General features: G+C 44.6%; 2 protein-coding genes across 2 annotated transcripts; one reads left to right on the top strand and one right to left on the bottom strand.

Moving 5' to 3' along the window:
* The first annotated feature begins 978 nt into the window (after positions 1-978).
* prpf31 (PRP31 pre-mRNA processing factor 31 homolog (yeast)) lies at positions 979-5,883 on the top strand. Its single transcript, XM_017465594.3, has 14 exons — positions 979-1,131; positions 1,448-1,663; positions 2,655-2,715; positions 2,838-2,921; positions 3,133-3,230; positions 3,362-3,468; positions 3,571-3,740; positions 3,939-4,096; positions 4,218-4,307; positions 4,387-4,514; positions 4,590-4,662; positions 5,023-5,151; positions 5,382-5,480; positions 5,637-5,883. The coding sequence occupies exons 2-14, from the start codon at positions 1,448-1,450 to the stop codon at positions 5,754-5,756; spliced, it is 1,533 nt and encodes a 510-aa protein (XP_017321083.1). The 5' UTR covers positions 979-1,131; the 3' UTR covers positions 5,757-5,883.
* Positions 5,884-6,107: 224 nt separating this feature from the next.
* On the bottom strand, positions 6,108-17,399 carry cnot3a (CCR4-NOT transcription complex, subunit 3a). The gene is made up of 19 exons (XM_017465564.3): positions 17,227-17,399; positions 16,717-16,776; positions 16,497-16,564; positions 15,893-15,967; positions 11,720-11,809; positions 11,494-11,622; positions 11,242-11,337; positions 11,051-11,155; positions 10,832-10,946; positions 10,609-10,715; positions 10,436-10,492; positions 9,491-10,292; positions 9,177-9,291; positions 8,911-9,052; positions 8,701-8,800; positions 8,313-8,511; positions 8,093-8,225; positions 7,878-8,003; positions 6,108-7,469 (listed from the first exon to the last, which is right to left on the bottom strand). The coding sequence occupies exons 2-19, from the start codon at positions 16,739-16,741 to the stop codon at positions 7,371-7,373; spliced, it is 2,583 nt and encodes an 860-aa protein (XP_017321053.1). The 5' UTR covers positions 16,742-16,776; positions 17,227-17,399; the 3' UTR covers positions 6,108-7,370.
* Between the last annotated feature and the right edge of the window lie 360 nt (positions 17,400-17,759).

Here is a 17,759-nt window from a genome sequence, read left to right as displayed (position 1 = left end):
ATTATTGTTGTTATTTTGTCACACGACCTTAAGTTTTGTTGCAAACACAAATAAACTATTGCACTGCAGAATAAGTAGTCTGTGTTGTTATTTTAGGCTACTCATCTCAGTTACGCACTAGGACTTACTCCTGAGAAGTGCCCCTAGTAAAGTAGTTTCATTCAGCAAGTCTGAGAAAAGTGGTTCAACCCCCCTGTATATTACCTTCTGATGATTTATAAAGCACTACAGTGATGACGGTGATGTATTTAAGTGTCATTGTTATGTATAACAAGTTTCATTTATAGATCAGTCCCCTACACTGAGAACACGGGGGAACCTGGACCTCCTCTCGGTCCTCAGCTGATGCTCGACCGCTGCCACACAGACTGATTACAGGTATTATAGGTCATATTTTTATAGATTTTTTAAAATCAAGAATTAAACTAAATTACGCATATACCACAATTATGCAAATATATGTAGCAAATCCAACTAAATTTAAAAGAATATAAACATTAAATACAAACATCTACGATCTTTGGCTCTACGACAACAATAGAAATAAATTAATAAATTCCTTAAATCATAGAAATGAATTAATAAATGAATGTATTATATGCTTTTTAATTAAACTCTAACGTCTGTATCGGACGCCATCTTGGCCCAGCCACCAGAAAGTAGGTAATAACAATATAAATAAATAACGCAGCAACGGGACAAAACGTCGTGATTTCGCGCATGCGCGCTGAAGCTGAAACTGAAACACGGGAAATGAACTCTCCGGCGCACCGGAAACTGTAACGCGTGCGCGCGAGAAACTTTTCTCGAAAGTGTGATTTTTTAAATTTATTTTTATTTTATTTATTTATTTTGCACAGGGGCTCAGTAATCCTTAAGTCATAATTAAAATATTATACGTACTGTAGTGTGTATACTTTGGGTTGTATTTTTAAAAAAGAACACCATTTCCCAGAAGACTGTGCGGTTGCATGCGCTATAAGTGACGCATTTCCTGTGCGACGGTCGTAGCGCTGTTGTAACGTTTGTTTGCGAATGAACGTTGTTGTAGTTTCTCATTTAAGCGTTTAGTTTTTGTTATTTATTATTATATTTTACATACATCCGAGAGAATAGCGACAGCTTTAAGAGGTAAGTTTAGCAGAATTAATTATTAATTTAAAATAAAGCTCAATAGTCTTCCTACGAGGCTAACTAATTAGCTACCGGCTGATTTAGCTGATTAATTCCCGTTTTATATTCAGCGAGCTAATGTTGCCATGCATTTTGTTTAAAGTATCCTCTAATGTTAAGTCATTTGTTTAGATGTAGCTAGCTATAAGTAAAATATATTTTATGTAAGTGACGTCGCGTTTAAGTATTTATTTGTTTATTTTTGTCCTGTTAAGTTTGTAGACTTGAACTTGGGTTTAGAGCGCAACAAACATTTCACCTTTTTTTCCTGCAGATGTCTTTAGCAGATGAGCTCTTGGCTGATTTGGAGGAAGCTGGAGAGGAAGGAGAGGACGGACTGTACCCGGTTGGGGAAGAAGACCAGATTGTTGGAGAAACTGTAAACAGAGTGGGACATGGAGGACTGGAGGACATTCCAGAGGAGATGGAGACGGACTTCAGCAGTACGGAGTGTGTGACCTCTATAGCAAAACTGCGCAACAGTAAATCAGTGAGTGTTACATCGACACAACTCGTTTCTCCTCTGTAATAGCTCAGGTTAGGGTGAAGGACAGACAGGTTGGTGGACTGAGGGATGGACAAGCAAGTGGAGGCACAGATAGACAGGAAGGCAGGTAGTTGGAAAAACAGACAGATGGGGAGGTGGAGGGATGACTAGACTGGTAGGTAGACAGACGGGAATGGTAGACAGACAGGTGGAGCAGTGGTAAGATGGATGCACAGACAAAGGGCAAGGTGGACAGATGCACAGACAGACTGAAAGCTAGACGGGGGAGGTGCTCAGACAGGTGGGGAGGTGGGTGGATGGATAGACAGACAGACAGGTGGGAAAGTGGTCAGATGGATGGACAGACAGGTGAAGAGGAGGGCTAGACAGATAAATGGACAGACAGACATGCAAGGGATGGATGGACAGACAAAGAGGAGGGTGGGGAGAAGAGTTAGGTGTTTAGTCTGACAGGTGGGAAATGTGGTCAGATGGATGGATAGACAGGTGGGGAGGAGGGGTAGGTGGATAGATGGATATACAAACAGACACATGGGAAAGTTGTCAGATGGATAGACAGGTGGTGAGTAAGGCTAAACTGAAATGGACAGACACATGCAAGGGATGGATGGACAGACAAAGAGGAGGGCGGGGAGAGAGGTGGATGGATGGATGGATGAATAGACAAATAGACAGGTGGGGAAGTGGTCAGATGGATAGACAGACAGGTGGAGTGGAGGGTTAGACAGACAGACAGACAGACATGCAAGGGATGGATGGATGGATGGGCAGGCAGCAAGGTTGATAAATGGACAGGTGGTGAGGCTGAATGGACGGACAGACAGACAGCTATAGTGACCAGACCGCTCGAGAAAGAGAGACACACACAGAGTGACAGGTTTACATTTGCTTTAATAATCCAGTTGCACCAGAACACAGTTTTGAGTTTTGTTAACGTGTGTGTGTGTGTGTGTGTGTGTGTGTGTGTGTGTAGTTTGCTGAGATCATGGATAAGATTGCGCAGTACGTCGGGAATCCACGCAAAAACACAGACGGTAAGTAGACGATTCTTGGTGCCAGTGAGTGAGCAGTGAGGTTGGTCTGGTATCGGAACCCCACCCGTGTACTGTGTGAGTGATCTCTCGCTCCCATCCGTGTTCTTACTCTCCCCCCCCAGTTTCCGGGCCGGTGGAGGCCGATCCTGAGTATCGTCTCATCGTCGCCGCTAACAACCTGACGGTGGAGATTGATAACGAACTGAGTGAGTTTCCTAACTTCAGGTTGTCTTTCCAGTCTCGATTCAGCCTCTACCTTCCTTACCTCTCCTCCGTAAACCAGTCTACTGCACTTAGCCCAGAGAAATAGGATAGGACAGATATTTATGAATAAAGATGACCACTAATCTATATTTGTTTTTGGGGTGTTTGTTTGTTTGTTTGTTTATTTAATTTAATTTAATTTTATTTATTTAGATATTATTCATAAGTTTGTGCGTGATAAATACTCGAAGAGATTCCCGGAGCTGGAGTCGCTGGTGCCGAACACGCTGGATTACATAAGGACTGTCAAGGTCAACTTTAAAATCAATCAATAAATAATCTATAATGACTCTGTCTGAAATTGTTTAGATCATGATATTGGTAGAATGTGTTTGTGTGTGTGTGTGTGTGTGTGTGTGTGTGTGTGTTTGTATGTGTGTAGGAGCTGGGGAACAACCTGGACAAGTGTAAGAACAATGAAACGCTACAGCAGATTCTGACCAACGCCACCATCATGGTGGTCAGTGTTACCGCCTCCACCACACAGGGGTGAGTGCGTGCACACGCATTTAACAAACTACTGATTGTTTGAAATCAATTGATTTTGATGAACTTGATTGTTTTCCTTTTGTTGTCGTCGTTGTTTTCCAGTACGCTCCTGGCAGAGGACGAGCTGCAGCGACTGGAGGAGGCGTGCGACATGGCGCTCGAGCTCAACCAATCGAAACACAGGATCTACGAATACGTCGAGTCGAGGATGTCCTTCATCGCTCCTAATCTGTCGATCATCGTCGGCGCCTCGACAGCTGCTAAGATCATGGGTAGGTTGGGGGTTTTAGACGTCTTCTCATACATATATATATATATATATATATATATATATATATATATATATATATATATATATATATATATATATATATATATATATATATATATATATATATATTATATATATATATCTCATCATATCATGTTATATTTTTAAAAATTATTATTATTTTTGTTTTATTGAACAGGAATCGCTGGCGGCCTGACGAATCTGTCAAAGATGCCGGCGTGTAACTTAATGCTGCTGGGAGCGCAGAGGAGAACGCTGTCCGGATTCAGCAGCACGTCACTGCTCCCTCACACAGGCTACATCTACCACTGTGACGTGGTGCAGTCCCTCCCTCCGGTTAGTGTGTACACACACACACAGGCCTATATCCGAGCTTGACTGGGTCTGTCCTAAATCAGTAACTGTGTAACCTTTTTATATGCTGTATTATGTTATAATCAAATAATTGTGTGTGTAGGATCTGAGGAGGAAGGCGGCACGTCAAGTCTCCGCCAAGTGCGCGCTTGCGGCCCGTGTGGACAGTTTTCACGAGAGTACAGATGGCAAGGTGAGGAGCACGCGCACACACACCGCACTTGCAGTAGCTCGCTTGAACATTCTGTTAAAATTTGTGGGTGTGTGTGTAGGTCGGTTATGAACTGAAGGAGGAGATTGAGCGTAAATTTGATAAATGGCAGGAGCCGCCGCCCGTCAAACAGGTGAAGCCCCTCCCCGCCCCGCTCGATGCTTCAAGGACGAAGAGAGGAGGCAGGAGGTGTGTGTTAGACTGTGTGTTAGACTGTGTGTGTATCTGTATGCGGTGTCCATCAAACACTGTGTTTATTTTCAGGTATCGTAAGATGAAGGAGCGTTTGGGACTCACAGAGATCAGAAAACACGCGAACAGAATGACCTTCGCTGAGGTACAACACACTCTCTCTCTCTCTCTCTCTCTCTCTCTCTCCCACACACACATGATCTCCCAATGCTCTCGCACACGGCCTTTTATTTTTCTCAGTAATTAAGTTGTGTGTAAATATACTAACGCCACACTAACACTTTAGATATTAACACCATAGACACACTAATAAACTAACGAACAAGTTTTCACGAGTCGCGTAAAGTCGTACAAATGACTTTGTTTATATCCAGCTTGATGTGTTATCTTTTTTTATTATTATTATTATTATTATTATTATTATTATTATATATAAAACATTAAGAAATTGAGTTGACGTCTGGCTCCGCTTTGTAACTTTGCCGTGTAACGTTGCGTGTCTCAGATCGAAGATGACGCGTATCAGGAGGATCTGGGCTTCAGCTTGGGGCAGCTGGGTAAATCGGGCAGCGGCAGGGTGAGACAGGCGCAGGTCAACGACGCCACCAAAGCTCGCATCTCCAAATCCCTGCAGGTATGATAATGCAACACACACACACTACCCCAACACACTGATACTGAACATACACCTGTTTATAAAGACATATTTGATGCTATACAGCTTTCATCATCATTTTAAAGCTAAGCTATATTTTCCCAGTTGCCTAGCAACAGTGTTCACACTGCTTTAACCACTTGAACACATTCTCTAAGCTGTATTTGAATCGTTATTGTGTTGATGGACAAGTGTCTGTGTGTGTGTAGCGGACGTTGCAGAAGCAGAGCATGACGTACGGAGGGAAGTCCACCGTCAGAGACCGATCTTCAGGAACGAGCTCCAGTGTGGCATTCACTCCATTACAGGTACACAGTCCCCCTCTCTCTCTCTCGATTAGCTAGTTGACTTGGATAACTAGTACTCTTTAACGTGATTTGGGAAGCAGCCACGTTCATCTGTAAGGGTGAAAAAGTACGGCACTAGATGGCTCTTTTTATTTGTTTTTGTTTGCTTTCCTGCAGGGTTTGGAGATCGTCAATCCGCAGGCTGCAGAGAAGAAGGTGGCCGAAGCCAACCAGAAATATTTCTCCAACATGGCCGAGTTCCTCAAGGTCAAGAAAGAAGGAGAAGCCAAAGCGTGAGACTGAAACGCATGTGCATTTCAGCATGAAACACACACACTCGCTCACTCTGGATAAAGACTTTTCCTATACATGTGTGTGAGATCCATACTTGCATCACTTTGATTTTTTTTTTAATTTTTTTTTTTTTTAAATAAATGTGAGATTAAAATGTTGTGGAAATGAGTCCAAAAGAAAGTTGGGGTGTTCTTTTTTTTGTTTTGTTTTGTTTTTCCCTCCATCGTAAGGTTACAGGTTCTGAAATTAAGATCGTGTTCAATTGCTATAAATTAAAATGTACACACTTTTTAATGTATTTAGGGGAGAGAGAAAAATCTGTGGTTCATGTTATGGACAGAAGCACAATGAAAGTCTGGTTCATAAAAGTATTTTATTGAAATTGTACACTTGGGTTTTTTTTTTTTTCTTTAAAATTTTTTCTCTCCACTCTCAGCCCCACTAAAGGCCATGAAATTAATTTATACATCACTTATTTCAGGAGAAAAGTTCACAAATCAGCTGCACTTTCAGTCCATGTGCTGAGAAGAAAAAAAAAATTCTTTTCAAAGTCGATGATGATGGAATTTCGCTTGTTTGTTTGTTTGTTTTTTTCCCCCTTCTAAAATAAGAAATAAAAAGTGACGTGTTAAAGGGGGTATCTTTTTACATATTAAAGGTAAAGCTGTAACTATAGAAACAGGGATTTTAGAGTAGTTTAGTGACCCAATCTGAGAACAATGTAAAACATGTCTGGAGCTATGGGGGGGAAAAACAAGAAGGAAATAAAATTTTCCACAATGTATATACTGTAAAAGCACGTATCTTTTCGAATGTTTTTTTTTTTTTTGTTATGTATTTTTAGAATTCATTTAACTCCCTCGTGTCGTTGTTCAACGGACACCGGAATCACGTGCATGTAAAACCTTTCCCGTGCGCGCACACACACACACACCGGAGATAAAAGATGCTACAAAAACAAACAAACAAACAGGAAAAAAATGAGGGTGGCCAGTAATAAGAATCATCATCATCATCGTAATAACGGCGTTTAGGTGACGCAGGCCGAGAAGAGTTCAATTGCATAGCAATTTATTGTGTCCACTCGTTTTCCGTTTTCCGTCTTCGCCCTCCTGGACGTGTCCGAGCTCTGTTTAGCGCTGTCCGGATTGATTTAACTTCTTTTTATTTAAAACTGTTTTGCTGAATTCTGACTCGCAGGGGGAAAAAAACCACGATATGTTTTAAATACTAGAAAGCGTGTCCTGTGTGTTTGTGCTCGTGTTGGGTTCTGAGAGCCGGCCTTTAAAAAGCCCGTTTCGTAAAGCACAAACAAACAGCGACGCTTTTTGCTCTTTAATGCCATTGCAAAAGACCTTTTTTAAAAAAAATTTTTTTATATATAATATACTTTTTTCTGCTTATTTAGATGATAAAAGAAGGGGGGGCATTTAATTGAAAGAGTTTTCATTGTGTGTAAACAGTCACTCGACCCTGTCTCTCTCTCTCTCTCACTGATGAAGCCCTACTTTACACTCCTCACAGCGTGGACTGCACTCCTCTCCTGGAATGTCAACAGCTGCCGTCGTAGCCATCTCTCTTTCTCACGCTCTCTCTCTCTCTCTCATTCGTTCCCTGTCACTGCAGGTCTCGGTCCTCCAGGTATCTGTACTCGAACGTGAAGCCCTCCTTCTTTCTCTGGCCCCATTTTTCATAGTCAAAGTAAATGTAAGTTCCCTACAAGGTGGGAGGAGAGAACAGTTTCATCAGTCAGTCATGTCTAAACAAAATGGCCACCATATTGGAAGTGCTAAAGGAGAAACTCTACAGTTACTGGACAAGTAAGAGAAGAGTTGTATCCGGTAATCTATGTCAAAAGTTTAGACACACTCATTTTTTGTCCCCCCCCCATCATTTTCTCGATTGATTTCTTGAGGAATCCCCCCCGAGATGCTTTTTAAACAGTGTTAAAGGAGTTCCCACCTGCACTGAACACTTATTGGCTGATTAACACCGATTTCACACATTTACTCGTACACCTTCAGCACAAAAGGTTTTTAAGATCATGAGAAACATTTCATTCAAGTGTCCCCAAACTTTTGACCGGTAGTGTAGGTCAATCACAAAGTACATAAAACTCTGAACCTGTTCGAACTCATCGGTGATGGTCTTGGGTTCCTCGTGTCTCTGGAACCACATCATGTATTTAGTGTGGAATCTCCAAGACTGCTTCTTCAGGGCTTTCGCTGAGAGATACTGAGCCTTCGTGCCCTGACACAAACACACACACACAGAACGCTCAGACACATACTCTCTTCGTATTCTTTCACCTTCACTCACTCACTCGCTCACACACACACCTCCAGGTAGTAGAAGATGAAAAACAGGGTCTCGGTGGAGAGTCTCTGGTAGAAGTCAATGGAGTCGCAGTGATGAGGAGGAGTGTGATGGTGGAAAGGTAAAAGAGGGCACGGAGTCCTCATCACGTATTGCCTAAACACACACACACATTGTATAACCTTCTAATGTTCTAGCACTTCATCTTCTACTGCTCTTTTTGAGCGTGTGTGCTGTGAATACCTGATCCTTTCCGAGTCTGACGGGAGGGGCATGTGCCCCCAGGCTGCCTCCTGCATGATCTGCTGATACAGCTGCTCTTTACTGAGAGGGGAGGGGCCTAGAGGACACGCCCCCAGAGTAGGAGGAAGATTCACCTCTGTCACAGCAGGCTGGGGGGGAACCGGTGGGCCAGGGGCGGAGGAGGATCCCGAAAACAAATCTGTAAGAGAATTGCAGCGTGTGTGTGTGTGTTGAAGCCTTTATTCTTAAGACAGCTCCATAACGTTGTTGCTTAAATGACATTAACGAATATAGCTGATAGACCAAATTTAAAATCAGAACTTAAAATGACACTTTTTCTACTGTGTGTGTGTGTGTGTGTGTGTGTGTGTGTGTGTTTGTAACGTACCTCGTTCTGTCAGATGAAGTGGTGGGATTTCTCCATCCAGTCCAGTACCTAGAGCTGCTCGCTCAGCCATTGCCTTCAGAGAGCTCAGAGGCTCAGGAGCCTGCGCACGCGCGCACACACACACACACACACACACACACACAAAAAAGCTTCTTCATCAGATTCTTTTCTTCATTAGTCAGATTGAAGGTGTATAACTCTAACACAAACCTTTATGGGGTCTGGGCCGGGTGTGTAGGAGTGCGGGCCGTTCAACAAACTCCCACCACCGGGGGCGCTGTCTGAAAACGACGGAGATTGAGAGGAGGGAGGCAGAGTGATGGAGCTCAGCAGGGTCGGCCCGTTATCCAGACTAAGTGGGGGGAGAGAGAGAGAGAGAGAGAGAGAGAGAGAGAGAGAGAGAGAGAGAGAGAGAGAGAGACGTGGTGAGAGGAAGAAGAAACCGGAGAGCTGTGTGTCTTGGAGAGTCCGCTTACGTTTGATTGGCCAAGGAGCCGGTGGAAGAGGGCTGGCTGCTCTGTGATAGGCTGGCACTGCTGAGGGAGGAGTCCGAGCTGCTGTCGGCCACCACCGCGCTGTACGCTAGAGGGTCTTAATGTCAGACATCACCCAGATTAGACTTTCATTATTAGCTGTTGCAATTGACAACCTTTACAGCATAATTCTGCTCAGGGCTCAGGTGGGTGGGCGGGGCTAAATTTAGACTAGGTTTTGCCAGGTAGCCCAGTGCAAAAAATTTAATATTCTTTTAAAAAAAAACTCCGATTGCACCCCACTGGGTTTTACTCACTTGTTCCTCCATTTTGTTTCACCACACTGGGCGGTCGGGCAGGTGCCACGTTACCCATGATGCCCCCTGATGACACTGTACTGCCCCCGTTTCCAGCGCCCATGCTGGCTCCACCCCCTGGCACCGTGCCTACCGATGGGCTGATGGGTAACTGCACTGCTCCCTGGTGCGTCGGCTGCGCTGGTACGAGGCCTAAAACACCCCCATTGGAGCTCATCGGAAGCGTCCCGTTAGCGTTCGGCGTGGAATTAGTGTTAGCGCTTGCTCCGCCCACCGCTGAAACGGTGCCGCTGTTATTTCCTGTGGGTCCACCCGGGCCGCTTCCGGCTGCCGCCTGGGCATAAGGAGTGGGCATCGAGCTCGAAATCACGGTGGCGGCGGCAGCCATGTTGCCCGGCATACTGCTGCTGGTCACAGCCGTGCCCGCTTTGCCCACGTTAAGAACTCCTGACGTCAGCGGCTGAGAGTTAGAAGAGGGAAGAGCTGACGGGGTGGTGGACGAGGGCAAGTTAGGGTGGCTGGGCGGGCTGGACGTGCTGCTGGACGTCACTGAGGAGGAGGAGGAGGAAGAGGAGGAGGAAGATGACGACGACGACGAAGATGAGGACAGCTTGCTGTGTGGATGCTGCTGGACGGCGCTGCTGAAACTGCCCAGGAGAGTGTTGCCCCCAGAAACCGACGCCGTTCCCCCAACAACAGCTGCCATGGAAACGAGGGAGGAGGTGGAAGAAGACGAAAAACCTGAGGAGGAGGAGGAAGAGGAGGAGAAAGACGACAGGGGGTTGCTGCTCTTCACAGGTGACTGAGGAGAGAGAGAGAGTGAGAGAGAGAGAGGGAGTGAGAGAGAAAAGAAGGAAGCACACAATGGAAAAATGTAATTAATCAATTCATTCATTAAAAAAAAGATGACTATTAAAAACTGTAAAAAGTGTCCAGACGCCTGACCTGGCTCACTTCGCCGTCAGTAGATCGGCCTCTCTTCTTCTCCTCTTCAGGGATCTCCTGAATAAACGCACACACCCGATTCATTAACTAAAGGATAAACACGCCCATTTTTCTGCGAGCTTGTACAAAAAGAATTGTTTTTAAAACAAAAAAACAGGAAAAAGGAAATTTACCGCGGTAGCCGTGGCCGGAGACGGCGGTACAGGAGAGGACGACGTCGTGGAGGTCGGAGTGCTCATCTCATCATCGTTGTGTCCCTGCGGAGATGTCGCCAACATCGCTAAATGGAGACGGAAAGAGAGAGAAATGGAATGGCGGATACATTTTAAAAAAAAAATTTTTTAAATAAATAATCCCGAAACGGTTCTACAAAACATCGACGCCGGCAACGCTTACGGATGTCTTCGAGGTCGAGGTCGTCGTACAGAAACTCGTTCTCCTTAAAGTCGGGATCCTGCGAGGAGTCGATGTAGTAGTCCACGTCGTCCTTTATCTTGTGGATCGCCTCCACCTGTTCGGCCGGAAAGAAACGGAATAAATCGAACGCTCGCGTTAGGAAAGGAAATGGCTTCTTTAAATGTTAAAAAAAATTGTCGTTAGGAAAAAAAGTCTCGCCTGCACCGAGTCGTTGTCTAACATCCTTAAGATGGTCTCCAGCATGCGGATGTGGTACCGGTGTCTCTCAATCAGCTTCTTCAGCTCCTCGATACGATCCTGCTTCTAAACACACACACACACGAACAGCTTTGTGAGAGGACGACAGAAGTGAGAGACACAGAGAGAGAGAGAGACAGAGAGAGACTGACATCCTTGTCTCCTTTTTTCTTCCTGGTCTGAACGGATAGAGACTCCACCTCGCTCTCGAACTGGTCCACCTGCATGTTCAGTGTGTCGATGGTGTTCTACACAGAGACAAGAAAACAATCGACGTAAACGACGTGCTGTGTTCCAAACAGTGTACTTTAATATTCGTACGCTAGTCTTTGAACGTGTTCGAACGTGTTTCCTTTTCGCTCGGTAGGAGCCGCGTTGCTGCGAGGGTCATGGAGGAACTTTACCGTGAGCCACTGCTCCGTTTCCTCCTTCTCCTTCTGCGCTGGATCCACCTTCTGAGCCAAACCTAGTCCTTCTTTAGAGTACGCCTTGGTCTTGGTCTCCCGCTCTACCACTTTAAAGCGCTCCATTTGCTACGGAAACACAACGACGGCTCGGGTTAATGACTTCACGCCCAGCGCCTCACGGTTTGAGCAAAAGCCACTGTGACGGTAAATAATTGTTTCTGACCGTCTCGATGAGCTTCCGGTTCTCCACTAGCTGCCGTTTGTCTTTTATCTCGTTGGACGCCACCCATGACTTAATCTGGTCTCGGAGTCTCTGTGAAGGGAGATGTGAAGGGACATAATGAGCTACACACACACACACACACACACACTGATGTAGTGCACTAACCACTTTTAGTGTAGGTCATGTGCTCACGCTGGGAGAAAGTCACTACAGTGCAGCGCTAATAACCACATGCTAACCATGCACTAAACACCACTGAGGGAGGAAGTGTGTGTGTGTGTGTGTGTGTGTGTGGAACACCAGACGCTTTACACACACACACACACAGCAAGAAGGGACTGCGAGATCAGAGGGAAGGAAAGCTCATTGAATGAAGTAATAGGGAAGGATGAAAGGAAGAAAAGAATGAAGGAATGGATGAATGAAGGAAATTGTGAAAGAAAAGGATAGATTAATAAAAATTATTAAGATAAATAAGTAAAGGTCTATAGATAAAGATCAACGGATAGATCGATGGATGCATAGACAGACAGACAGACGGATGGATGGATAGAAAAAAGCGATTACTGACCCAGGTGAACAGTAACAGGTAAGTGTTTCTGGATTTTTTAGTTGAAACTAGTTTTAGCACCAATTGTCAGATAGAAGCTGTAACTGTGCTTCCTTGTTGCTACGAGCTGTGTACACGTTGCTAGATTAAAGCTAATTCCGGTATTCATATCCGGTTTCGGTCGGCAGTCGCTCGTTCACGAGACCACTCTTTGTTTTGCTAATTAAAGAGGCGTGCTCAGCTATGAAGCACCGCAGTATTTAAGAATTAAGAAACACTAAGGCAGAAGCGTTAGACCTTCGTGTGAAGACCGAGCTCGTGTAAAGACCTGTGAGTCTACCTGCGAGAGTCCACCGAGCAAGGACACCGACAAGACACCACTCGTGCTGCTAAGTATATTTTTTACCCCCTTTATTCCTCTTGCTGTTTACCTGTTTACACACTAACACGTGTCTTCAGTTTATCCCTTTTATTTTCCACAGGCGCAGACCGCGGCATACTCCCAGAAAAGTACACAACTTGGACAACCTATGCTCTCTGAATTTGGCCTCTGCAGATTCCCTCTCGTTCTCTATAGGACTTTGGAACTGCCAATCTGCTGTCAACAAGGCAGATTTCATTCCTGCCTTTGCAACCTACTCCAACTTCAGCGTGCTGGCTCTGACTGAGACCTGGATCTATGCTGAGAACACTGCCACACCCGCTGCCCTAGCCTCCGACTTCTTCTCCCCTACCTCACGTCCCAACAGACAAGGAGGTGGTACAGGTTTACTTCTCTCCAAAACATGGTAATTTACCTGTCTTTCTCCCTCATGCTCCTACACTTCCTTTGAATTTCATGCTGTTACAGTCACTGACCCTGCCAAAATGCACTTTCTTGTTGTTTACCATTCTCCAGGTCAACTGGGGAAGTTCATCGATGAAATGACCTGCTTCTGTCTACCATCCCGGATGATAGAACTCCTTTTGTGGTCCTTGGTGACTTCAACGTTCATCTCGACAAGCCACATGCAGCTGACTTTCTTGCTCTCCTTCCCACATTTGACCTCAGGCAGTTCGCCACACCAGCAACCCAAAAAGCCGGCAAACAGCTCGACCTCATACTCACACATAGTTGCACCACACACAATCTTCTCATTACTCCTCTCCACACCTCTGACTATTTCTTTATCCAGTTCTCGAATTCTCTCCCCTCACCCCTTCACTGTCTCCACCCTCTATCTCTTTTCGTCACAATCTTCACTCCCTTTCCTTCACAATTCTCCTCCGTTGTCACAACCTCACTTCCCTCTGATAGCCACCTCTCCTCACGACTTAAACATCGCCACTGACATGCTATGTTCCACCCTAACAACTTCTCTTGACAGCATCTGCCCGTAACCTCCAGACCTGCTCGCACATCACCCTCTAGCCATTGGCTCTCAGAAGCTCTGCGTAACAACCGGGCCAAACTAAGAGCATCTGAAAGGAAATGTCGCAAATCTAACAACCCAACTGACCTAACCAGTTACCAAACACTTCTCTCCTCTTTTTCCAATAGCATCTCCATTGCTAAAGCCACATACTACCAAGAGAAGACTGGTAGTTCTCCCAACACCCGCACTCTCTTCAAAACCTTTTCTTCTCTATCCCCCTCCTCCCCCTTCCCCTACCTCTCTCACTGCAGATGACTTTGCCACTTTCTTTTCCAACAAGGTTACATCAATCAGGAACCACTTCTGAACCCCAGACATGCATAGACCAGCTCCTCCTCCATGTAACTCCCAACTGACTTCCTTCTCTCCTCTCTCTCAGAGACTGATGTCTCTAAACTCCTTCTCTATAGCCATCCCACAACCTGTCCTCTTGACCCTATCCCTTCTCACCTTCTTCAGTCCATCTCTCCCACACTATTACCTGCACTCACACACATCTTTAACACATCGCTCTCTACTGGCACATACCCTACCTCATTTAAGCAGGCCCAGGTTACCCCACTGCTTAAAAATCCATCACTTAACCCTGCTGTAGTTGACAACTACAGACCTGTTTCCCTCCTCCCTTTTCTTTCCAAAACTCTTGAAAGAGCCGTTTTTAAATAACTCTCCAATTTTCTCTCACAGAACAACCTCCTGGACACCAAGCAGTCTGGCTTCAAGAGCAATCACTCAACAGAGACTGCTCTGCTTTCCATCACTGAAGCCTTACGACTAGCAAGAGCAACCTCTAGATCATCTGTCCTCATCCTACTCGACCTCTCTGCTGCTTTCGACACTGTGAACCATCAGATACTCCTGTCAACTCTCTCCAGCCTGGGCATCACCACAACGTTTCTGCGCTGGGTGGAATCCTATCTCTCAGACAGATCCTTTAAGGTATCGTGGACGGGAGGTATTTCTGATACTCAGCAACTCACATCTGGCGTTCCACAGGGGTCAGTTCTGGGTCCACTGCTCTTTTCTATCTACACTACATCTCTAGGGCAGGTGATTGAGTCTCATGGCTTCTCATATCATTGCTATGCTGATGACACCCAGCTCTATTTGTCCTTCCAGCCTGACGATCCATCTGTCTCTGCACGTATCTCTGCTTGCCTGTCGGACATCTCGGTCTGGATGAGGGAACACCACCTTAAGCTCAACCTGGCAAAATCAGAGCTTCTCGTCATTCCAGCCTGCCCCTCAATCAACCGCAACCTCACTGTACAGCTCGGCTCAACCACACTCAAGCCAGCCAGGACGGCCAGGAACCTTCGGGTGATTCTCAATGACAGCTTGACCTTTACAGACCACATCTCAACAAAAGCACGGTCCTGTAAGTTCATCCTGTACAACATTAAGAAAATCCGACCCTACCTCACCGAACAGGCTACACAGATACTAGTCCAGGCTCTTGTTATCTGAAAACTGGACTACTGCAACTCAGTACTCTCGGGCCTTTCGGCCAGCTCTATCAAACCCCTTCAGATGATTCAGAATGCAGCAGCGCGCCTCGTCTTCAACCAACCGAAGAGAACCCATGTCACACCCCTCTTCATCTCCCTGCACTGGCTTCCTGTAGCCGCCCGTATCAAATTCAAGGCCTTGATGCTCAGCTACAAGACCCTGTCTGGAACAGCACCCCCCTACCTCAACTCTCTCCTGAAGGCTTACGTTCCCTCACGCAATCTGCGATCAATCAGCGACCGACGCTTGGTAGTGCCTACTCAGCATGTCTCAAGATCCCTTTCAAGAACCTTCACACTAACTGTTCCTCAGTGGTGGAATGAACTTCCGACCTCAATCCGGACCACAGAATCTCTCACCATCTTGAAAAAACAGCTAAAGACCCACCTCTTCCGTGAACACCTAACCAACTCATAAAAAAATAAAATAAATAAATTTACTCTGGCACTTACACCTCTACTCTGCACACTTTGCTTCTTCTGGAACTCAATTAATGGATCTTGTATGGTAGCACTACTTGTATTGTTCTCTGCTTGATGTATCGCTTTGCTTGTATTTCCTCATTTGTAAGTCGCTTTGGATAAAAGCGTCTGCTAAATGAATAAATGTAAATGTAAATGTAGATAGATAATAGATGGATACATAATTGATAGATAGATAATAGATAGATAATAGATAGACAGATGATCAGATTGTCACCTGGAGCTTTTTAATCTCCTTCTTGAGGTCAGCTTCGTATTTCTCCTTCTGGTTGGCGTTGGCTGCGTTGTGGAGCTGTTTAACACACAACACACTCTTTATTCTCTACACCACCCACACGATCACCACCACCACAGCAGCAGGTCGCCCGCCTCACCACCTCACACTGTTGTACTGGATTTCTAACACACTGTACATCAGCCTGAGTCCTGCTCCTCATCACCTCCTTCTCTCAGAGGAGCACACACACGCTACACTACACACACACATACACACACACACACACGCTATACACACTCTACACACACATGTGCGCTACACTCCCACACACACTACACTCACACTACACACACGCTCAGCCACATTTCTCCAAAATAAGAGACACTTTTCCATATGCAGCCTTCAGAACAGGACAGAACTTATCTCTGGAGACCTGCAGTGTGCTTCTAATACAGCATATATTACAGTATAATACAAATATACCACACACACACACATACATATACATACATACATACTTATATATATATATATATATATATATATATATATTAACAGTAATAATAACGTACTAACACGTGTATAATAATATATCAGCGCTCACCTTTTGCCAAATGTCCTCAAACTGTTCCACCCCCTCTGCCACTTTTTTCAAACACCGGTCTATTTCACCTGTGTGTGTGTGTGAGAGAGAGAGAGAGTGAGAGAGAGAGTGAGTGTGTGAGACAGAAAGAAAGTGTACAGAGACAGAAGACACATCGTGACAGGATGTAGGCAACAATAAGTAGATAAACACTACGCTCGGTGACTGTAACATGCTGTACCTTGGAGTTTTCTCTTATCGGCCATGGCTCGGCTATGATGCTGTCTTCATACCTTCTGTCCTGCCATGAAGAAGAATACAACAGCCATATTTTACACTACACTTATACATTTTAATATTAATATTATTATGAATAATAATAAAGCGATACATCCAGTTAATGCGTATTAAAAACATTCTGCTGGAACACAAGCGCCAGCGTTTAGACAGCTGCTTAGCCTCGGTTTAGCTAGCACAACGACGTTAGCTTATTAGCATATTTAGCTTCGCGCAGGCAGAGAGCGTTGACTTCGTGCGATATTGCAAAGTAAAAAACACCTCTATTAAATACTTAAGTGATGAATTAACCTTGGAATTAATTCAGACGCGCCATTTTGCTCATGTTAGCTCTCAGCCAGAAATGCTAAGCTAACGTCATCCTGGCTGTCTAGTGCAGTTTAAGCTAACGCTAACGCTAAAGCTAAAGCAAGCCTGCAGAACAGCGCTCCCAGCACGCTCGTTTGTCCTGTACCTTTTCCTCAAATATGTATATTGCTTGTTTATATCTTTGTCTTTAATCCCCGACAAAAATGATTCGAACAAAATATTTTAAAATATTTCAAAACATATATTTTTCTTCTTCTCGTCACTCTCCCTCAGTAGAGGCGCTACATTAAAGATGGACGTAAAGGACCCGCCTCCATTGTCCTTGGTTCCGCCCAAAACATTTTCCTGCCTTGTGATTGGATGAAATATTTAGCCGTTTGTTTAGTATATTTCCATCATCGATTTTTTTTTCTTCTTTTTCGATTGGATAAAAGTCATGTCACTCATGCAAAAGGGACACTCTCATTGGCTGTGATTTTAGGTCGAAGGTTATATTTACGGAAATAATATCAAGTTCATTAAAAAAAATACATTTATCGAATTAAATCTAGAGAATTTGCAAGTAATAAATAATCTGTAGTTCCTGATGTATAAACATGGCATTTTTTAAAATAAACAAGTGAATAAATAAATAAATAAATAAATAAATAACATGTTAATACAAAGCACGTCTCTATC

The sequence above is a fragment of the Ictalurus punctatus genome, chromosome 1 (assembly GCF_001660625.3).
Source record: "Ictalurus punctatus breed USDA103 chromosome 1, Coco_2.0, whole genome shotgun sequence".
Classification (NCBI taxonomy): Eukaryota; Metazoa; Chordata; class Actinopteri; order Siluriformes; family Ictaluridae; genus Ictalurus; species Ictalurus punctatus.
This window is presented reverse-complemented; position numbering and strand designations above follow the sequence as displayed.